Below are 22919 nucleotides of genomic sequence, written 5' to 3'. Positions count from 1 at the left end.
TTTTTTCTCAAAACTTTCTGCGCAACAAAGATATTTTGCACCGTTCAGTGAATCCGAATAGTTTGTGAAATAGAGCTGTTTGATAAGAAATGCAAACTACAATCAAAACTTAACTTTGATCCTTCATTATCCATAAAATATCATTACAACTAGCCAATTTTATGTATGTGATTATGTGTGTGCTTCGAGTCTATTTGCTTAATAATTCATTTATTTGATTCAGTATATCGTCAACTTACATCTTGTTTAATTTTTTAACGCTTATCATGAGATGTATAATTATCTTCAGGTCTACAGGTATAACAATTCACCCCAAGATCTGGTATTAGGTCAACCGCTAAATCTTGTTCCCCTGATCTGTTGAAACAAGGTTGATGCTGACTCGGATGCTGAAGCTCATATAAAATGGCTCAGACCATCAAGAGGGAATGGTACGGTCCGTCAGGCTCTGATGATATAGACATGTTCTTATGTTATAACTGTTACGTTATGGTGCTGAGTGATTTAAACAGCGTAATGTAAAATTTTTATATAGTCTATATGTTATAATTGTTATATATTCTGTATGTTATAATTGTTATCTAGTCTACATGTTATAATTGTTATCTAGTCTATATGTTATAATTGTTATATAGTCTATATTTTATAATTGTTTTATAATCTATATGTTATGACTGTTATCTAGTCTATATGTTATAATTGTTATCTAGTCTATATGCTATAGTACGTAGAGTATGAATAATACTCTTATCAGCAACACCATTCTACGACTGTTAGATATATAATTAGTCCAATGAATTTACTGCATAGTTGGATGTTATGACTTATGTAATGATGATAAACTGAACATTCTCTGGTACATTTCTGTCACTAGAGATGCATTAGTTTTGATATCAATACTAGCGATGAGAAGCCCCGAAGCCCCGGGCATGGTTGTACATATGGTTGACACCTGTAAAAGACAAGCGTGTGGATCTGCTGATTCCTGTATGAAATACTGGTGTAGTAAAACTTACATGAATATTTATGGTCATTATATCTAGCAGTGATCCCATATGGATGTATGAATAGCTGTGATTTGATACTCTCCGTTATATGAATAAGAATGTTCATCATTTTGTTTGTCTGGTGTGATTATTAGGGAGGTAATGCTTATGTGTCTGTCTTAGTGTTTTCCAATAATAATGATGGTGCCAGTGTTTTCAATTCCTTGTTAGTCTAAATATGACAAACCAGTGCTTACATACGTTGATTATCTATACACACAAGAACTCAATCGTCTATCAATTTTTGGCAGTCCAGGCCAAAGATTTAGTGTTTTGTGTGCCCATTGTTTTTAGTGGAAACAATCTTTACTATAGTAAGAGCCATGTTCATCTATGTGTCTGGAGCCACGCTCTGAGATTAAAAAAAATGTTGTTTTCAACGGGATTGAAACTCATTACTATCTGCTTAATAGACCGGCACTCTACCATCTGCACCAATCTACTGCTTTGCCATACTTTGCAATAATTGTGTAATTAGTTATTACACCCGGCAATCTCTCTACTCGTAATTATTGTTAGAGTTGATGGGCATTTCCTAACGTAAATTGTGGAACTAAAGCTCATTTGGTAAACTCTGCATGTGACAGTGTGCCCCTGAAATGAATCACATCTATATTGTAGGGTGCTAAAGGATTTTCCTTGCCATAGTCACTGAGAAATTGTGTCTTTTTGCAAAGATGTGAATGTTGTGGCTCCATCTCACTTTCATTTGCAGGAAACCCATTATCTACTTAATGGGAAAGTTTGTGGCAGGAGGATTTGCGAGTTACTCTGTACTGTCCTGCTCACCTTACAGCGTTCACCAGGTAGTCGGCAGATCCATGCAACCAACACTTAATTCCCATCTTCCAAGTGGAAATCAGAACTACACAATCAACCGCTCAAACTTCTTCAAATTTCAAAATCGAGTTAAACAACTTTTTGAACCCTTCGATTGGGTTCTTGTGAAATCGAGTGACCGGTACAATCTAAAAGCTGGTGATATCGTTACCATGCATAATCCACGGGTTCATACCGACAGAGACATAAAACGTGTAGTAGCTACTGGTGCTCAAGCAGTTGTTACTCGGGGCTACAAGAACAGAACAGTAGTCATTCCAGAAGGATATATTTGGGTCGAAGGAGATAATCACTCTATAAGTAAAGACAGCAACACTTATGGTCCAGTCCCAGCAGCACTAGTTTTTGGTAAAGCTGTAGCCATAGTTTTTCCGCCCTGGCGTTGGCGTCGGCTACTATCGGAAGCTCCAACTGGTAGACGACTCCAAGCTCGGGGTCGAGATGACAGTTCTTAAACCTTGTGCCACGTGCCAAGGACACAAAAATTATTCTATTTTTGTATTTAAAATTGAACTTTTTTGCCTATGTTCTCAATGATTTGCGTCCTAAGTATTTATTTCAAGTGCACTTGCATTGTATGGCATGGACAGATACCAACTTTTGTCAAACCTTAGATATGCTGCAGTGTCTTGCGATTCTTGATACATTGCCACAAGTAAAGAAGGCATGCAAATGATAATCGGGATATTTACTTTGTGGTGGCAAATATCAGTTGCATAGCGAAAAATATAAAAATAATATTTATCATAAACTTATTGCTAAAAAGTAACTTGCAAAGAGGTAAAAACTTGATGTTCATTTTGATAGTGGGAAGAAAAAATGTAAGCGGAATACATTTGCCTAAAGCTTGCACTGGAGGGCCCGCTGCATAGGCTTGACATACTTGTGATGGGACGGATGAACCTGGAAATATTAACAACTTATTAAAATTTTGAACCATATGATATCAAAAGTCATTGAATTCCAATTATTGCTTCAAGTGTACATGGCATATGCGGAGTCATCTTCCTTATATGAGATTACTAGTTGAGTGCCCTGTGTTGCACGGGTAATAAAATAATTACCCAATGAATTTGAGTAACTCATCTGGTAAACTTGTAGTCTAAATCTTTACTATAATAATAGCCGTGTTTGAAGCCAGCTTAGTAATAATTACGGTATGTGTAATGATTAACCGTTCTAATAATAACCAATAGGAATTAAGCATGAGTATTTTATCCGATGTAATGACTATGACCACAATTAATCCATTGTATCGCAAGCAGTTCGTGTGGCTCATAATGGGTAAGCTCGCTGCCTCAAACTGTTCTATTGTCAAAAGAGTTCAAATCCAGCACATTTTCGTTACCAAAACTGTAACTATCGCTATAACTGGACAGATGAACAAACACAGATATAAACACTGCTTACTTTATAATTTATACATGTAAATTATAAAGGAAGCACAGGGTTCATCGTGTCTGGGCTATAATACTATTTTAAGCGCCTACCTGATGAGTATTAAGTGAAGACTGCTTGGCGTAGTCGTACAAGGCATCATATACATTGCCATCATATCTTCCCAAACAGCTGTTGAGCAGCCTGTCTGGATAGTCAAATGCATCCACTAGGGCCACAGCGTTTGGACGCAACATGGTGAGCAGTTCCGAGCTACGCTCCTTGACAATCTTCAATTGTTCTATTTGTAATGTCCTTGTCTGTAAGTAAACACAAAGATGGTATTATTTTATAGCGTTTAACCAACAGAAATACCAGATATGAAGTCGACTCTAATGTGTTGACAACTACCAAAAATGTGTTTAGATAACCATCAGCATACTAGTAACAGTATGCAATTGGTTAGCTGCGTTTTGTAATGTTTTTCTGAATCCACTTCACCTCAAAGTTTGATGACCTTAAAAAATAATTTCAATTACCCAACACGAGCTGATAGATGCTTGCAATGGGTTGTGTCTATGATAAAAGGAAGTAGACTTGCCTCTGTGTAAACAATCGTATATTTGCTGGAACACTTGAGTGTTGATGATTGTGTGATTGAAATGAGTGTCAGTTCGTAAGTATAGTAAAAGCATATACAATGTAGGTACTGATTATAACCCTAAATATTGATTAAAACAACTCAAATATGTTCAGCTGAACAATGGTGACAATGGCCTTCATTGGTTGCATCAGTTTTGATAAAGCAGGTTACAGCAGCGGTGCCCAGCCTTTTCAAGTGCGCTCAACATTCAGATAAATTATTAGGTCAAACGCACGCAAAATTTTAAGGCGAATATTTGCAATATTGGTTGAAGCTGTAGCATGGTTCACAACGTCACACAAATAACTGGAAAAGCTTTTAATGTCCACTTCATTTCAACTCGTCTTGCTTAGAGAGACCTGCCTCAGAGGTGCTCAGTGAAAGACAGCACAGCAGGTAGACATAAGGAGGATCCATTAGCGCAAGTGACAAGAATGAGATTTAAAATATTTTTGTTTGGCTTCTAGAAAATGTGAAGGAGAGGGAGACTGGTGACATTACGGTACCTTGTCTCCCTTTCAAAAGTTATTTAATATTATAACTATAATTTGCCATACCGATAAACTGCATAAGAGTGGGCCACATGAGGTAGCTTCACGGGCCGGGTGTCGCCTGCTGGCCGAAGGTTGCGCACAGCTGGGTTACAGCATTAACGCTAAAGAAGAAAATTAACTATGCCGTCTTTGATACAGAAAAGGATTTGACTTTTTATTCCCATCCTTGCAGTTAAATGGGTTTTACTTAAACATTGATTATGTATGTTATTGAGTAGTTTTCAAATGATGTCATTCGATATTTCAACATCCTGGTCTGTGTCTTGATGAGTCATTCAGTGACCTTCAGTTTGGGTCAGTACGATGATAAAGCCAAAGTAAATGTAACATTTGTAATGTGCCTTATGAGAAAATTACACACGCAAAATGGGAAGTTAGCATCATATTTCAATAACAGACCCAGAATTCAACAAATCTATGAACAGAACAAAATCTTCCTGGAACACTGGCTAAAAATATATACAAGACAATAGCAGTGAGGTAAGTGTCTGCTATTGCCTCTCATGCAATTGTTTATCGAAACTTACCTCCAGAAATTGACCAGAGTTTTGTACTATATTACTGACAAGATAGAATTCACAAAGGTGAGTCATCACTTCTCTAGCCTGTGAATCCCATGAATCTAGCTTGAGAGTATCAGCAAACAGCTTTACAGTGACATATTGGCAGTATACCTGAAATTAAAAATGATTTTATTTCCACCAAAGAATTGTGGCTTTGTTACCAATGTAGAACATGTTTTCTGTTCTGCATTGATAGCATTGTAGCATTTTTTTCTGCTCCATCTCTGCTGGAACAGAGAAAAATCTTACAATTATTAATTTTTTAATCAGACATGAAACAATTCCAACTATAAAATTACTCAAGTAAAAAACAGAACAGAAACAGGTCAGACCTATGAGACTAACCAGCACTTGATAAAAACAACTCGCTTCTGGAGAAGTAGGGAAGTTGTAACAATCCAAGACATGAAAATAGTGTCCTGTCAGACAAATTAGCAAGACTACTGCTTTTTTAGATAAATAATATGATATTCTGGACATCGTTATGCTGTTAGAGCATGGCAGAAAGTAACTAGTAAAGTCTACAATTTGAGGGTTGCTAGATAAGGACTAACACCCCATCACTTGCAGCCATTAAACGGAAGGATCAAAGAATCCAGTTAGCTGCTCTTGAAACTATTTGAGTTACAAAAACCCAAGCGGGTCCCTACAAGTTACATTCAACTGAAGAAGTTACCTTGGCCATTGTCACCAGCTCTACTGAATGTTTATTCCACGCCGTTTCATAGTCTGTTGCCTGAGCGGAATGCTGAAGATGCCCAACAACTTTATGGATTTTCCTGAAACAGCATGACTTGGTAAGACGCAGGAAGAGTTGATATTAGCACACCAACCTTTTTGACTGACTGGGTAGCGAAGGGAACAGTACCTTACAGTGTAGTCGAGTGTTGAAAAATTCTTTGGAGTACTATTATTAGTTAACACAATCACGAATTTACTAGCACACTAGGGAGTGAACAACTACAATGCGCTTTGGTTGCACTCTAATTCTGAGTACATAGTGGAAAGTGAAAAAAAATTCATATGAGACCTCATGGAAACTACTTTTACACACATTTCGTAGTTACACACATTTCCTAGAGTCGTAGAAACGACCCTCTCTTGTTTAGACCGATACAGACTGGGCTATGTTCAGATATTCAAAATTGAGTACTGTACATTAAGCAGCCTACTTGTATATTGTCCCGTACACATAGTCCTAGGTTACAATACACTTATACGGTATACAGTTGACGCTCCTATGAAGTATACCTCCTATACTAGTATAATACTAATATAATATTAATATCAGTAATAATAACAAACAAAGATTATATTACATCACTTTAGCAGGAAATTTACACCATTGCGTCATCTGTCACTAGGGCCACCTATCGGACAACGTTGTCATTATTCAGACAACCGACTGCATCAAACAATCACCTGAATTCCAGATGTTGCCCAGACGATCGAAAGTACGGAGAAGTGAAGTCTGACTGTATAGTGAACGCACTCTACTTTTTACCATTCACAGCAGCAATTATTCCTTTTGTTAAGTGTTTTAATATCTTGGTAGTTAACGGAGTCAAGAGATAATCACATCAGTTATTACCTGCACCTATTAAAGTTAAGCGTTTGAAATTATTTGAGATTTAAATAGTTTGTGAATGTTTGCATTTGAAGCTTTCAATTTTTTCCAAACTTAAAGCTTGGTTTGATTGAAAACAAACTCAGCTTGTAGAGTAGCTTTAAAAGAATTTCATGCCAAACTCAATAGCAAACCCAGGCTCTTCTGTATAATAACTGAGTGGACAGGCTTACTGCGCAGCTCAATACTGTTTCAGACAGAACTATCTTTCTAAAAGATTTTATGGCTTTATCATTGAAGGATTGTCTAATGTCCACTATAAAGCACCTTGCATCAGCCAGTTAATGAAATAATTCAATTTATGAATGAATTTGTGAACGATATTAGTTTAGTTGTGTTATGCTGTGCATCATTATACAATACCTCAAAAGCATTACTATCACTACCAAGAAATTTTATTGTAACCCAAAAAATTAGAATGTATATATATAAAGTTTTACAGTATATATATATAGAGTATATATATAGAGTATATATATATAGAGTATATATATATAGAGTATATATATATAGAGTATATATATATATAGAGTATATATATAGTTGCGATATCGGGTAAAAATTTGAGTGTTTTCATGTAATTAGACTCAAAATTCTGAGAAAAAAAAATTAATTCTGATTTCAAGAAATCGTATACATAATTAAATTACACTTGGCTCCAAATACTTTTGACCTCACATCAAAGTCTGCTGCTCACCGACTATGACTACCAGAATAGTCCAAATTACATATGCAAGTCACCAATAATTTCTAGAGAATGAGGACAAAAGGCTCACCTAAGAAAGACTTGCTTGAAAAGGAGAATGTATAGTTCAGAGTTGAACTTCTTAGCCGACGTTAGCACCATAGGAACATCAGCTGACTCCTCCAACAATTTCAGCATTCCAGGCAGCGGCTGACCAGACTCCTTCGCCATGTAAAATGTTATTAAAGACCTAACGGGAAAAATTAAAAAAATACTGTTGAGAATTTGCAATTGCACGAGGCAGAAAAGACTAGTAAATGGAGGATTTATAAGCGACCAATGAATGACCTGACAATAAAAAATGAACAAATCACGTAAGGTAACACAGTGAATAGCAACATAGAATAGTCATTATATTCCTGGCTCAATCAGAATGATTTGCATTTAGAATAACTTTAACTGGCTGCCCAGTCAATGCGGACTCGCTCACAAATCGCTTATGAAGAAGCCTGGCTCTATATTTATTATTCGAGCCAAAGGTCAAGGACTAGATACAGAAATAAAATGAATGACAGCGAATGTTGAAGACACATGAGAAAGCCAAAAAGGTGAGACGGATACACGCTCATACATGTTAGCTTGCAACCTACACGCTCGTTACATGTAAACCGCTGGCTGTCGATGAGCTTATGCTACAGTATTGAAGCGGTCATGTGGCGATCGGCCGAGAAACATTTGGTCAAATTTAAACCATCTATAATTGGCATAATCATTTTAGTTTTTATGAATGTGTTTTAAAGCTCTGTCTATACTCTGACAGCCAGATGGTGGTACTATGTAAGTTATTTTATACACCCAGCATGATGCCATTTTGTTTCTACTTGGTAAGATGCTGCCATAGAACTAGGGCTATGTGATTCGATACAATAAATTCACCTCAGTTGAAAAACAGTCAAGTATCAGTCTTGACTCATTTTCCTGAAGAATGAAGGCTTTAATTTAACATTTAAAACTTTCCTTAATATTTCGACTAAGTGATTGATTCTTCTTCACCAATGTAACACAGATTTATTAGTTCTGTGCAAAAAAAACCACAGAGTGGTACCTGCTTAAAGATTCTATGTGTACATGTGAGAGCAGCGCAATTGCTAAACTAAACAAATATGATGACCAACCTGGCACACTGCAGGTACATAACCGTATTCTCTCCCTCGTATGTACATTGAGCCACACACTGTGCATATAGCTTGGGTATTCCACTAGCATGGCTGTAACCATGACCTCCGCATGATCTTCTACAGACCTCGATCAAACCCACAGCTGTTTCTGAGGCAAAGGCTTTCATTCCACAGGTCAAGCAGTGCAACTGAAAACATACATGTTCATAAATAATAAATGTATGAAACGCATGTCAGTACACATTAGACAAAAATTTACACAGAGTTTTGAAAAAACTACCCCATTACTAGCACTTTTGCAAAATTATAAAAAGATTCTATATTTTTAGTTTGTAATTTTTATGAAAGTTAAAAAACATGAGATAAGAGAGATTGCAATAATAATACAATAGTATAAATACAATATTATGCAAGCGCTAAAATAAAGAACAGATAACGCTAAGATATTATATTGACTATTTGACTATTTACTTAGAAAAGTGATATTAATGTTTACAGAATTTCTCACTTTTGCTCCTCCGGGCAGCAACTAGCAGCCTTATTAGAAATATTAAATGAAAAAAAGATGAACATGAAAAAAACTGCTCTTCTTTTTAGACCATTACTCCTAGAGGAAAATGATATTTATGAATGAAATCACGATTAATATGCCATCTCAGGTGAATTTATTATCTTACCTTGCCGCTGAAATCAACCAAACAAAAAATGTTCAGCAAATTCACATCAAACAGAACTAGACTCATGAAAATTTAGCTGGGTTGCAACTGAAGCCCAACCTACCACTTAAACTACACTCTAGCAATTCTTTATAAAAATTCATTCAAAAAAAAGTGAAGCAATAATCTAGAACATTCTCGTGTCTTTAAATACATTGGTGATAACAGCTATATATAAAAATGAAATCTAAACATTGGCCATTTACATTATTGAAGTTGTCTTGTTCTTGTTACACTCCAAGCCATAGGCTCACCTCTTTTAATCTAGACGAATCTCCAGCCTGCACTGCAGAGACGATTTCCTTATATATCGAGTAGAGAGCATGGCCTGTGAATGTAAAGGCATAAGCAGTGCTAATGGCAGGAAACAGTTTCCACTGTTGCGTCTGGTAATCAAGCACCTGCGGTTCCTGCCTAAAAGTCACAGACTCATATTGGTTATTCTCAACGAAACTAATAAATGCTCAAAATATTTGATCATGCTCTTAGCCTGAGGCCTTCTGCGTAGTTCATAGAGCATACAGTACTGCAGTAGCCTGAGTTCCTTAGCCTTATAAGTGCTATTGTAGTGTTGCACTGAAGAGGGTGAAAAGCAAGGACAGCTTGAAGAAAAGCTGACTATTGAAGGATTATTTGCTGTCACTGTGACTACGAGGGCAACTTGTTAGAGTAGATGATTTAACAGCACAGTGTTAGAGTTTTTTCTGTTCAATTTGTAATCTTGCTAAGTGTTTGACTAAATGTAAATCAGATTATGGCAAACTTCATTCTAATTGATAAAACAGAAGTCCTTTCACATCAAATTCAGTAAATTGGAGACATAGACACTAGATTGCATCAAGGAATTGTGCAAACCCAGAACAATATTCAGTGCATATTTATGCAGCGTGTTCACCAGAGTGGCAGCAAAAACAGTAATAAGCATTACTGGATTTTTGTGATGCGTTAAGAGTCTCCCGACAGGTACAAAAAATGCTGCCTAATACTCAGTCTAAACATATTTTCAATGTCAGCATTATAAATCGCCTTTCACCGTGAGTAAAACAGAAAGCCAAAAATTTGTCTGTTCGTGTTAAATGGGCAACCGCATTCATAGCAAACGCATCTAAACGTATAACCAACGAAGTTTTAGCTAAGAGACAAAACCAACAACAAAAATATATTACCAACCCCTTAGAATTAGCAGTCTGCCTCCTGACAGCGCTGTATCTTGTGGCAATAGTCGCTGCCATAGCAAGATCATCAGCAGCGCCGAACACAATAAGTGTCCTCACACTCATCATAGTCAAGTAGGCTATCTGTGGTATGCTCTGACTTGAGAAGACTCCATCAGATGAAACCTGTGAGTATCTCATGAGCATGTTATTCCGAGGTATGCGATAATTAGTAAATCGCAGGTAGCCATTGTCCATCATGTCAAATCCAAATTTCTTGTTGATATCGCCCAACTCTACTCCTAAAAATAAAAACAATCAAGCATTTTTGTTATTAAATTGTTTCCACAAATAAATCACGTAGTATATTCAGCATATTGCATTCTTGAAAGTATATTTTACTTATAAAAATATTAGCAATATTGAGTATCCAATTTCTTTGATCATGCGATTCAGTCTTATCCATTATGAATTTCTCGCCTCAAACATTGGCTTTGTAAAGTTGTCTACCCAAATTATTAAAAATGTGCTGGCAACTCCTATTTATTGATGTTAATGCCGTATTATAGTTTACACAGTCCATCAAAGGTTTTTGCAACTTGTTAAATTTTCATCTAGCATTTGATTAGAAATAAAATGAACACATCCAGTGACTTACCAGGAAGAACCTGATGGTTCTGTAAGTCTCTGAGTTGGCAGAGAAAGGCGTGGTTTCCATATTCCTTGCCATCAATGATCAGCTTGGCCATTACCGCTGCATAGTTACTAGTATGGCCAACTAAAAAGAAGCAGCAGAAGCTAGCAATACTATTGAATCATTCAAGTTGGAGTATTATTGAGAAATCTTTAAACATCAGTTATGGATGATATTTCAGGTTGCATTTCTGGTAGCATTTTGGATCATACTCTTTGAAAAGAGATAAATAGCACAACCCTAAAATCATTAGAAATGTTGTGACACAAAATTTTTCTATGTCCAATGGCTGTGTTGGAGGAAAGACACAGATAAACTTCTACATAATAATAATCATTTACTATTATTACTATTATTATTGTCTTTTATCACTGGCCGACTAGTGGTCTCAGGCTGTAGCTAAATGTCAAAGGATTATCCTTTGAGTTCGGAGAAGGAACACGGAAAAAGTTGAAACGTGTGAATGGTATCCTTTAAGGATACCATTCACACGTTTCAACTTTTTTCGTGTTCCTTCTCCGAATTTATACAGAGATACAACCATAGAGTTATCTCCCCCCTAAAGTGATAACTGTGCCTTCAACAACACGAGCGTTTCCGGTGCCAACAAGGAGCGTTTAGGCCATGCTTCTTTTTTGTGCTAGTCAATCGTATTGATTGACAGAACAATAACATCAGCCATGAGAATGATCATGAATTTCCACAGTTAAGATAGTAATTATTGCTCATAATAAAGAAATGATGATTATAGTATATTAATCTAATATATGCTTATTATTTAAAGCAATTCAATACCTACATGACTTGCAAAGTCACTGAATAGATAGTGTTGAGCAAGTAAGTTAATGCTATCAGTTACTCTAATGATATACAGCCCCCACACATGGGGGGCTGTATATCATTGGTTACTCATAGATAAGATAGGTAGTCATACTGGGGTTGTATTGCATTGGTGTGATGGGAAGCTAATCGACTACCATCAACTGAAAGTATTGACATTGTATGGTGATGGAGTGATTCATTGACACCACAGTCCACAAACAGCCCTTGCATGTAATATTAGATTTCAATACATATCAATCAAATACATAGACTAGCTTGAAGCAAAGATGTCCACTGGTTAGTGGACATCTTTGCTTGATGTAAGCAAGCAAAAAGTTTGAAAGTTAGAGTGGCAAATGTTGCTATATGTTAAATAAAAATAAATTATACTTAATTATACTAAATTGTAATTATTTAAAAATAAAATAGAATATTTTATTACTTTATTTATTAAATAATTTTTTATTGTAATCATAGCTAAACAAATTATATTTAGCCATTACTTGCTAATTATTTCACATTTACATTTAAACACATTTGCAGTTTCATTTTTCTTCCTAATTTATTTCAACAAAAAACTTTTTTCATGATATGAAATTTAAGAGTTGTAGTTGTTTGAAAAAGCTTGAAAACATTTACAGTTGTTTTTATTTTCTCTCTTCTCTTCATTTATTTCAATTACACAAAACACTTCTCATGATATGTAGTTTGAAAGTTAAAGTGGCAAATGTTGTTATATGTTAAATAAAAATAAATTATACTTAATTATACTAAATTATAATTATATAAAATTAAAATAGACTTTTTTATTACCTTATTTATTAAATAATTTTTCATTGTAATCATAGCTAAACAGATTATATTTAGCCATTACTTGCTACTTATTTCACATTTACATTTAAACACATTTACAGTTTTATTTTTCTTCCTAATTTATTTCAACAAAACACTTCTTTCATGATATGAAATTTAAAAGTTGTAGTTGTTTGAAAAAGCTTGAAAACCTTTACAGTTGTTTTCTTTTTCCTCTTAATTCATTTGAACTGCTTAAAAATATTTTCTCATGCTATGAAGGTAAAAAGTTAGAATGGTAAATGTTATATAAAAATAAATTTTCTATCCAAAGACTTTTTTATTACTCGGGCAATACAGCTCATAGTTGATGGCAGTCAACTAGCTTCCCATCACACTAATGCAATACAACCCCAGTATGACTATCTATCTTATCTATGAGCAACTGATTGCATTAACTCACTTAACACTATCTATTCAGTGCCTTTGCAAGTCATGTAAGTATCAGGGATTACGTGTATGTCACAATTTTCATTTCCATAACATTTCCATAATTCATTTCCATATTATTTCCTTTCCATAATATTTCCCTACTTTATTTCCATATCATTTTCATTTCCATAACATTTCCATAATTCATTTCCATATTATTTCCATTGCCATAACATTTCCCTACTTCATTTCCATATTATTTCCATTTCCATAACACTTCCCTAATTCATTTTCATATTGTTTCCATACATTTGCATAATTCATATATATATTATTTCCATTTCCATACCATTTTCATATTTCTAAAATAAAATTTCCATATCCATTTCCCTAAAATTATGGAAATCTTTGTTTATGGAAATGGATATGGAAAAGTAAACATTTCCATGATATGTTTAGCAATCCCTGGTAGGTATTGAATTGCTTTAATTAATAAGCATATATTAGAGTAATAAACTATAATCATCATTTTTTAATATGAGCATTAATTACTATCTTAACTGGAAATTCATGATCATTGTTTAACCATTCTCATGGCTGATGTTATTGATCTAGTCAATTACTATGATTAACTAGCACAAAAAAGGGGCGTGGCCTAAACACTCCTTGTTGGCACTGGAAACGCTCCTTGTTGGCACCGGAAACGCTCATATTAATAACACTCTAGGGGAGATAACTCTATGGACGCAACCGAATGCATTGATTTGAGCAGCCAACAGTAATTCTTCAGTGTTTTATTTCTAGCCATTCATTGACATGACTGGGTCACTGCCTCACTCTCATAAATGCTGACTTTTATTATTAGTGTTGTATCTGCAGACACGCGAGCTAACTACTACGCTATGTAGTTCTTGCCATACTGTGGAATAATTGTGCACATACTTATGCAGTAGTTGCGAACATACTATAAGTTACTACTAAAATGCTTGAAGATCATGATTGCGTGAAGGATCATGATTGCGTGAGGGATCATGATTGCGTGAGGGATCATGATTGCGTGAGGGATCATGATTGCGTGAATTGCGTGAGGGATCATGATTGCGTGAGAGATCATGATTGCGTGAGGGATCATGATTGCGCGAGGGATCATGACTGCGTGAGGGATCATGATTGCGTGAGGGATCATGATTGCGTGAGGGATCATGATTGCGTAACATCAAGCTGGCTTCACAGCTCTTCTTATAGTAAAGATTTAAACTAGCTTAATTTACTAGCTTAAGTTACTAAAATTCATTGGGTAATTAATTATTGCTCGTGCATGCTGGACACTCATCTAGTACGTATTGTTTACTGGTCAGTGTCCTGACCTGAAATTTCCAGTAGTCTTTAATATTCTAACCAATTCAAGCTGGGCAGAGTTGTACTCACTCTACTTCCTTTGTTTGCCCTTTCCGAATGTTTTTGCAAGCTTGCTACCACACCAAGTGCATCTCCAATAACAGTTACAATAGATGTTATTATTATCTTAGCATTAATATATTATTATCATCATCACAAGTATTATTTTCAACAATAATTGATTTAAACAATTATATCGACAAACTCAAAATTATCTGCTCTATCCACCTGATGGTAGATGTTGGTAGATTTTAAATTCATAGACGGCAATACGAGCAATTATAGAATCACACAACCATCTAAAACTGAATGAGTTGGTGAAAATTTAAATTTTAAAACTCGGCCAAGTTAAGGCATTCTATTTTTAATCGAACAACAAGGAAATTAAAAATAATTATTTCAATACGATAAAAACAGGTTTACACAAGAAAATTAAGAGATACCACATTTGTAATCAAATATTTTAAAAAAATGTTCAAATGAGGTAGAAGCAATTTGTATAAACCAGCAATTATCAACTTGCAATTAGCATATTTTAGAGAAAATCAATACGTTTGATATGCACCTGTTTTCATGTGAAAGGAACGAAAAGGCATATAAAAAGCAACTATTTAATTATTAATATTATAGTACCAATAAATGAGACACATGTACTACTTGAAAGTAGTAGTTATGATCTGTAAGTGATTATTTGACTGTAATAGAGAGCCGAGTGACACCCTCTGATAAATTCTTACTTCTGTATTCAAGTGCCAACCAATAAAAATATCCAATCTTGCAGCCATGTTGACTCTAACCATTTCTTTTTGCCAGGCAGCGTTTGGCAGCGTTCGCAAAAATTTTGCAGATTTGTATGTGAAGGAAGATTAAGTTGTAATTTTTCTGGTTTTAAAAAAGAATCACATTTTCGAATGAAAAAAATACCGTGCGCAAGTAGAAACCATTGATTTTATTTCGTTATTATTTTGACAAAAATAAATGGGTAGTTATTTTTTGTAATAAATATTAAATGCAATAAAATGTGGTGAATCAAAATCAATAGCTTTTTACAATTATAAAGTGCCATATAATTACCAAATTTAACAACTTCCATGAAACACCGCTTTACCTCATAGTTCAATGAAGGAATCGTGTCAAGTGCGGGTACTTTAGACCAGCACCATTAGAAGTGACGTTATTCCTAACTAAGGTTATGTTAAGTTAGTGTACTAAGCACTATGCCAAATGGGGTTGCAGTTAAAAACCTGACTTCTCCAAACTCGCTTTCTTGGATTCAAAAGTGACTGCAAAACATGAGTCTGCTGAAAAGTAATAAAATGCGTGATTCAAAAGTACATAAAATTACTGAAACACAACCAGATAGCTTCATCAAAATTTACCAACTTTTAAAACTTCAAGTATCTCTACAATTCTATTATTAATACTAGTACTCTAGCAGTTCCATGCCTCGTGAGAGATCATTACGTGTAATAATTATGTGTACAATTATTCTTAGATGTGGAAAGCTGGTTGAGTGGTACAGATGGTAGTCTGCTTAGTTGAGAATCTGAATACACGGGTTCGAATCCTGTACAATGTAATCTTTATATTCTAATGCTCTTAGTGTGGCTTCGGGAAAACAAATAGACGGATGGACGGACGAACAAACAAACAGACAGACACAGCTCTTATAATAGTAAAAATTGAAGTACAGAACTGGCCAATTGAAGCTTATTATGTACTCACGAGCTCCAGGCCAAAATTTGATGGAAGATAGTGTAGGACTGTTCATAATAAACTGCTGCCTCTCCTTATCAAAGGTCGCTGTCGTCTCAAGCTTCTTCAAGTAAGTACCTATATAAACGACAAGCTTTCACAAGATTCTAGCATGAGTAAGTAACCAAAGAGAAAGTCAGAACTTGCAAGTTCCCGCTCTGAGTAATTATTACGGTTTCATTCAAATAAAACTGCTTTGTTCAAAAACACTTGTAACATTAAACTTGACAAAATGTTGCTAAGAGGAGATGAACAAATCAGCAAGCTATTTGAAACAAACAGAAACATTCTACAAGCGAGTTATGGCACATGGCCTGAAACTACTCAAAAGAGAGTTAGGTCATTCATACGCTATAATAAAAGTACTCGTTATTGCTCAAAAATGCTTGAGGTTGGTGCATACAGAGAAGGAGTATTTTCACTTCTGACTTTATATTTAATAAATACCTAAAATGAAGAAAATATTATGGATGCAAAAACATAGGAAAAACCATTTCTTCTTTGTACAAGAAAATTATTGCTGACTTATCAAATCTCAGTAGCTTCTTCTATTTTGTTGTTACAGATCTGATATGAATATAAAAGTTCCTATTTTGTTATAAAACTACTTCCATGAATATAGATAACACCAAATTTATGCTTATATTATCAAATTGCCCCATGACCCTGTTTCATGCCCCCATCTCACACTTCTATCTCACATCCAAGTCTCACGCCCCTGCCTCATGCCCCTGCCTCCAGCACCTAGCTCATGCCACTGTCTCATGCCCTTGCCTCATGTCTGCTACCTCATGCCCCTGCCTCATGCCCTTACCCAATATGCTGATAAGATAAACATGGCTAGTTTTGTCATCTACTACAAGTACTTCTGTGTATATGTAGTAGGGACTTGACTCAAAAATAAATGTTTAAACAAGCAAACATTCTTTATGTTGATTATCGTTTAAAGTATTTCCTGTTACCACAAAAAGAGGAATTATGTGTATCTAGCATACCGTGGCCAATTTCAGTCTGAGCATATGTGCCAATTATCTCAAGACATTCAGCTTTTGGTTTAAACTCGGCTATCTGCTCATCAGTGCCTTGGCTCTCTATCAGAGGCATAAACATGAGGTGATGCACTCCAAAAGGATGTACCGGGCCTATGAACAGAGCTCTGTAAAAGGCGAAAGACTTCATGCACAATATATTGTTGTAATCTACTAAACTCAAAAGGCGATAGCCGATGATCGACTAATTCTTACCCATGAGCTTTACATCAAATTAAACTTAAGCTGATTATTTACGCTGCTTTTTAGGAAAAAACTAATCTCAACTGAACCAAAACATAAAATTATAACAGCTCACAGACTCAATGGCCTTACTCTTTATAAAAATGTTCAGCTCCAGCAACTTCATTCCCCTGATCTTTGTAACCATATGTTTCTAGCCGATCTCGACAGACTGCATACAATCGAATGGCCTCGGTATAAACTTCATCTCGAGGTAGAGTTGGAAACTTTTCAGCCAGCTTTAGTTCATCGTCTTCAGCAGCTCTTCTATCTAAATAAATATATTTGTCATCTTATCTAGATATCAAATATATTTGTCATCTTATCTAGATATCAAATATACTTGCCATCTTATCTAGATATCAAATATACTTGCCATCTTATCTATACATAAAATATATTTTTCATCTTCTCTATATATAAAATAAACTTGTCATCTTATCTAGATATAAAATATATTTGATATCTTATCTAGATTTGAAATAAATTTGTCATTTTATCTAGATATAAAATATATTTGTCATCTTATCTAGATATAAAATATACTTGATATCTTATCTAGATTTAAAATAAATTTGTCATTTTATCTAGATATGAAAAATAGGCCTACTTGTCCTATTATCTAGATGTAAAATATATTTGTCATCTTATCTAGATTTAAAATAAATTTGACATCTTATCTAGATATGAAAAATAGGCCTACTTGTCCTATTATCTAGATGTAAAATATATTTGTCATCTTATCTAAATATAAAATAAATTTGTCATTTTATCTAGATATGAAAAATAGGCCTACTTGTCCTATTATCTAGATATAAAATATATTTGTCATCTTATCTAGATTTAAAATAAATTTGACATCTTATCTAGATATGAAAAATAGGCCTACTTGTCCTATTATCTAGATGTAAAATATATTTGTCATCTTATCTAAATATAAAATATATTTGTCATTTTATCTAGATATAAAATATATTTGACATCTTATCTAGATATAAAGTGTATTTGCCATCTTATCTAGATATAAAGTATATTTGACACTTTATTTTGATATAAACTATATATTTGGTTCTTTAGAAGCAGCAACAGAAAGACTAACATTTGAGTAAAGAACTTACATGCCAACCTTCGAACATGCATACCATCTGCACCAAATAGCTGCCTAGTGATGGCATCTGGTCTAAATGTGGCCGATGCCCTCTCCTTAGCTAGGTCTTTATTAACAGCCATCTCTAGTCTACAAGGTAACAGTAGTAACAGCAGTATAAACACACTGCGTAATAGAACCAGTTTACATTATAAAGGGGAGAAAGGGAGAAGGAAGAGGAGCTATCATGCAATACTAAAAACAGTAATCAATGTAAACTTTTAAGCCTTATTCAATCTCTCAAACCCTAAAACCGTTTCTGAGGAACTAGCGCTATGCAATAATAAGGGAGCCTAACCCAATATGTATTATCGATAACCGATAGTATATAGTCTATAGCCATTGCCATAGCACACAAATCGAAGGCTATAGTCAATATTTCATTGCATGCAGCCCACAGTTCATAGTCTATACTCTATAGTCCATCGCTGATAGTCTGTGGTTTAACATCTATAGATTTTGCTCTATGGTCTATAGCATGAAGTAGATATCTGATAGTCTATCTATTTTTTAACTATCACTCTTAGGGTCAAATCTTACAGCTAATTTTTATTGATAAAAGTTTATAGTAAACTATTACTTGGAAGATTTTAAAAGCTTTGAGTGAATTCCAAGCAAAAGTGTTTATTTTTTTTCTCTCTCCTAGGTCTGAAGGAAACAGGACTTGATCAAACTCTCATACACTTATATATCTGAGGGCGAGAAATGAATTCTATATGTTATTCTATATGCTTTGAGCATATTAATGCATTTCACCATAGTAAGAACTTTGCTCATAGCTACAGTGTATTGCCATTGCTCAGTGCGTGGCTGTCTGATGAACTTGAGAGCAAAATTTATTTTTATTCCCACTGCTTACCATTTTTCTGTTATGCTAGTAATCATATCATATGTGGATGTTAGGTAATAGGTAGATGTTACATTTAAAATGTACATGCACTTACTACCAAACAAATCACATGTGTTTGGTAAAATATAACATATGTGATGTGTTATATCTATATATATATTTCTCAAAGTATGTCCGTATGTCTGTCTGCATTCCGGCTATGGCTATTGTTAGAATAACTGTGCTGGACAACAATGCTGACGCAATGCCATGGAATGCCGTCATTAAAAGCCTGGCAGCTTACTAGAATTCTCCATTGGCAATGTGCCAGGCTAATAGCTTGAAAGTTACAGCTGTTTGACAAAGTTTTAAAACCTTTACAGTTGTTTTCATTTTTCTTTTAATTTATTTCAACTAAACAAAACACTTCTCTCATGATATGTAGTTTGAAAGTTAGAATGGTAAATGTTATTATATGTTAAACACAAATCAATTTTCTGTCCAGACTTTTTATTACCCGAGCAACGCCGGGTAACACAGCTAGTTTATCAATATGAACCAGAACTGGTCAAATTCCAAAAGAAAATCAACTGCTCCAAACTCCTATATAAGTACATGCGTCAGATAAGAGTTACATGGTGTGTCAACATTTAGTATAAAATGATAAAATTTGTATCTGTAAAAGGAGATTTCATTGGGTTCATCACAAACCTAGGCTGGTTACGACTCAAACTCAACAAGACTAAAATAAAATAATGAAGCTAAACCAAATATAACCTTAACAGCCTGTGCTGGCATTAAGGGTCTGTGATCACCACATGCAGGAAGAAGCCCACAAATACAAAGCTAAACTATCTTAAGATCAGTTATAAATTAATCAAGTAAGCATTATACTATTACAGTAAATACACTTCAGCTATATAGCTGGTTCATGAACTTGTATGCAAAAGCTGTCCATCAAAAAGTATTTTGTTGCTAAACACATGTTCACTAATTGTTGAGAATCTAAACATGTCACATTACTAACAAGGGCACTACGCTACACAGTGTACTTTGGTTGGTGTGAATCAGGATTAGTCAAATAGCCCACCTTTTAGGGAGGCAAATTTTTATCACTCTGTACTAAATTTTGACATGCCATGTAACTCTTATCCGACACATGTTTTTAAATAGAAGTTTGAAGCAATCAATTTCTTTTTGGAATATGAGTAGGAATAAATACTAACTGGTTACACACAAAAGATAAATTTCAATGACAGCTGGTCATCTTTTAAAAATAATCTTCTATTTCAGTATTACTATGACACTGCTCAACTTAGCACATATGATGCAAACATGATGCAAACATGTACCGCTATACAGTAACTCATCTCTTCATAAGTTGCTTGTGTTTGTACACTGCAACTGTAGCATTTGCCTGCATTCATTTTACTAAAACAATGATAGTCACTAGACCGAGAAGAGTTAACTATTGGGCAAAAAAAGACTGTTTGATGCCTATGAATCTAGCTGTTATGCTAGTGAACCTGCAGAATGTCCACAACAACACATGGAGCGCAGTTGAGAAGTAGCTGCAGTTTCTGATGAGCCCAGTAAAATTACATTGGGAGCAAATAGTTATGAAATAAAAAACATTGAACGTTGTACAAAGTCAGCATAGCAGAGATTCATTATAACAAACTGGGATAATTCCAGAGAAAAAAATCCTCACACTATTATTTCTTACATCTGTAAAAGACTTCATATGCTTCACTGCGTTTTTGTAGTCGAAAATGTAGCAATATTCACTTAAAATTTAATACCTTTCAACAAATTGCATACATGAAAGTCTCTATATACATGTACTTTATGAATATTATGAATTGCTAAAAGCTTGAATCATAAAATGCAAAGCAGTGCCTGAAAAGGCAAAGAAACTGTTTAATTCTCATAAACTATTTTAAGTTATCGACTTTCTTCAATTTAGTTTTTAAAAAAACTTACTCGTTTCTGTATCCAAGGATAATTTAGTGTTGGTTTGTTTGTATAAAAAAAATTAAACGAAGCCAAGAAAATTTGTGATTAAAAAAAATTACCTAACAGTTTCTTGGTAAATAGCCAAAACACCTAAAATGCCAAAGACAAAGTTGACAAAATGAAAAATGATGCAATTGCACCCTTTGTACTTTTGTGGCATTTGCACTTTTGTGATACTAAACACTTTACAGTAGATTAAAAATATCAACAACGCTAAAAAACTGCTTATAGCATATATGATTGCACCAATCATATTTCAACACCAACTAATTTTACTAAAATAAATCTGACTGCTCTCAGTGAGCTTTGTGTTAAAGATTTTTTCGTTGTAAAGAAACTATTTGATGTGTTCGTTTTCACCAATTCATTGCAGTATTGCCCATACTGGTGCCTACAGTACAAATTTTGCACACTTGTAAATAAGATTACTTCTAAGAAAATATAAAATAATATTCACAATAAAAAAAAATTCACAAATAAATTCACAATAAAAACACTCAACCCTCTAAACTATGGTCTCTAACTTATACAAACACAAGTAATTAGATGCGCTGTAAATCTTGTGGTCACTCAGCTAAGCATGTACAGTACATTGAAAGATTGTTGTGAAAGCTTGTAAACTCTTAAACTTGAATGATCATTTTTATTCTCATTATTTTAAAGTAAATTCTGCATTCAGTGATTACAGCAAGCAGAGGACACTCACAGACAATATAGCAGATAATAGTACAATGACAACAATGATTAAAAATTTAGCAGCTCGTGGCAAGCCAACGTCAATTTCTGTGAACTCCAGATGCTTCCACCAAAGTTTTCTACCTAGGATCATACACGAACTGAGGGGCTGCCCATCTGACCGCTAAACATGTTCAGCTGTATTGCTAAACCCCAGCCCAAAAAATATCAAAGCAACTGTTAGACATATGAGAAACTTTCACTACACCAAAGGTGGCATAGAGTGTTCTACCTCATCAGAGGTAATTCAGTTATTTGCATGTAAAATTGGGTCAATACAGCTTAAAAGTGTTTGAATCAGTACTTTTAGCACAAAAGACTCAAAATTATGCAATCTAAACTCATGTAATTTAATAGATTTGAACAATATGGCGTCTGTTAGCATCTCTACCCACGGATATATTGGTCTAGCAAGCAGAAGAGCCACGCCCACCGCCAAACTGTCTGATCTGTTTTATTATGCATGTTAGCATAGAGCTAATTAAAAACGGTACATACAATGTAAATTAATCTCATAAATTAAATCTAGACTTTTTTTACAACCTACTTAGGTAAACTGCTAACCACTGCAGTTACAAGTTTGCTGAAGTCCTAACCAACGCGAGGATCAAGGTTCATACGTTACGGCAAAACAAAGACAGTTAG

The 22919-nt window shown here is 34.5% G+C and overlaps 2 protein-coding genes across 2 annotated transcripts; one reads left to right on the top strand and one right to left on the bottom strand.

Moving 5' to 3' along the window:
* Positions 1–15: 15 nt before the first annotated feature.
* On the top strand, positions 16–2618 carry LOC137401159 (mitochondrial inner membrane protease subunit 2-like). Its single transcript, XM_068087543.1, has 2 exons — positions 16–431; positions 1762–2618. The coding sequence occupies exons 1-2, from the start codon at positions 406–408 to the stop codon at positions 2339–2341; spliced, it is 606 nt and encodes a 201-aa protein (XP_067943644.1). The 5' UTR covers positions 16–405; the 3' UTR covers positions 2342–2618.
* Positions 2619–2667: 49 nt separating this feature from the next.
* On the bottom strand, positions 2668–22893 carry LOC137401111 (peroxisomal acyl-coenzyme A oxidase 1-like). The gene is made up of 14 exons (XM_068087478.1): positions 22822–22893; positions 18666–18784; positions 17641–17818; positions 17272–17432; positions 16247–16354; positions 11042–11161; positions 10400–10685; positions 9484–9643; positions 8511–8701; positions 7427–7585; positions 5700–5802; positions 4988–5134; positions 3377–3583; positions 2668–2789 (listed from the first exon to the last, which is right to left on the bottom strand). Exons 2-14 carry the CDS (start codon positions 18775–18777, stop codon positions 2727–2729), a joined length of 1995 nt encoding a protein of 664 aa, XP_067943579.1. The 5' UTR covers positions 18778–18784; positions 22822–22893; the 3' UTR covers positions 2668–2726.
* Positions 22894–22919: the final 26 nt, after the last annotated feature.

Source organism: Watersipora subatra, chromosome 1 (genome assembly GCF_963576615.1).
Source record: "Watersipora subatra chromosome 1, tzWatSuba1.1, whole genome shotgun sequence".
NCBI lineage: Eukaryota > Metazoa > Bryozoa > Gymnolaemata > Cheilostomatida > Watersiporidae > Watersipora > Watersipora subatra.
The sequence above is the reverse complement of the archived record's forward strand: the minus strand, read 5'-3'. Positions and strand labels throughout refer to the sequence as shown.

Bases quoted from the DNA above. Each gene is read 5' to 3' on its own strand.
- LOC137401111 (XM_068087478.1), bottom strand. From the start codon at position 18,777: ATGGCTGTTAATAAAGACCTAGCTAAGGAGAGGGCATCGGCCACATTT. The intron at 9,644-10,399 runs GTTGGTAATATA...TGTGACTTTTAG, and splicing joins CAGACTGCTAATTCTAAGGG to GCAGGAACCGCAGGTGCTTG. The intron at 7,586-8,510 runs GTTGGTCATCAT...TTTTCCCGTTAG, and splicing joins ATGTACCTGCAGTGTGCCAG to GTCTTTAATAACATTTTACA.
- LOC137401159 (XM_068087543.1), top strand. From the start codon at position 406: ATGGCTCAGACCATCAAGAGGGAATG. The intron at 432-1,761 runs GTACGGTCCGTC...TTTCATTTGCAG, and splicing joins CAGACCATCAAGAGGGAATG to GAAACCCATTATCTACTTAA.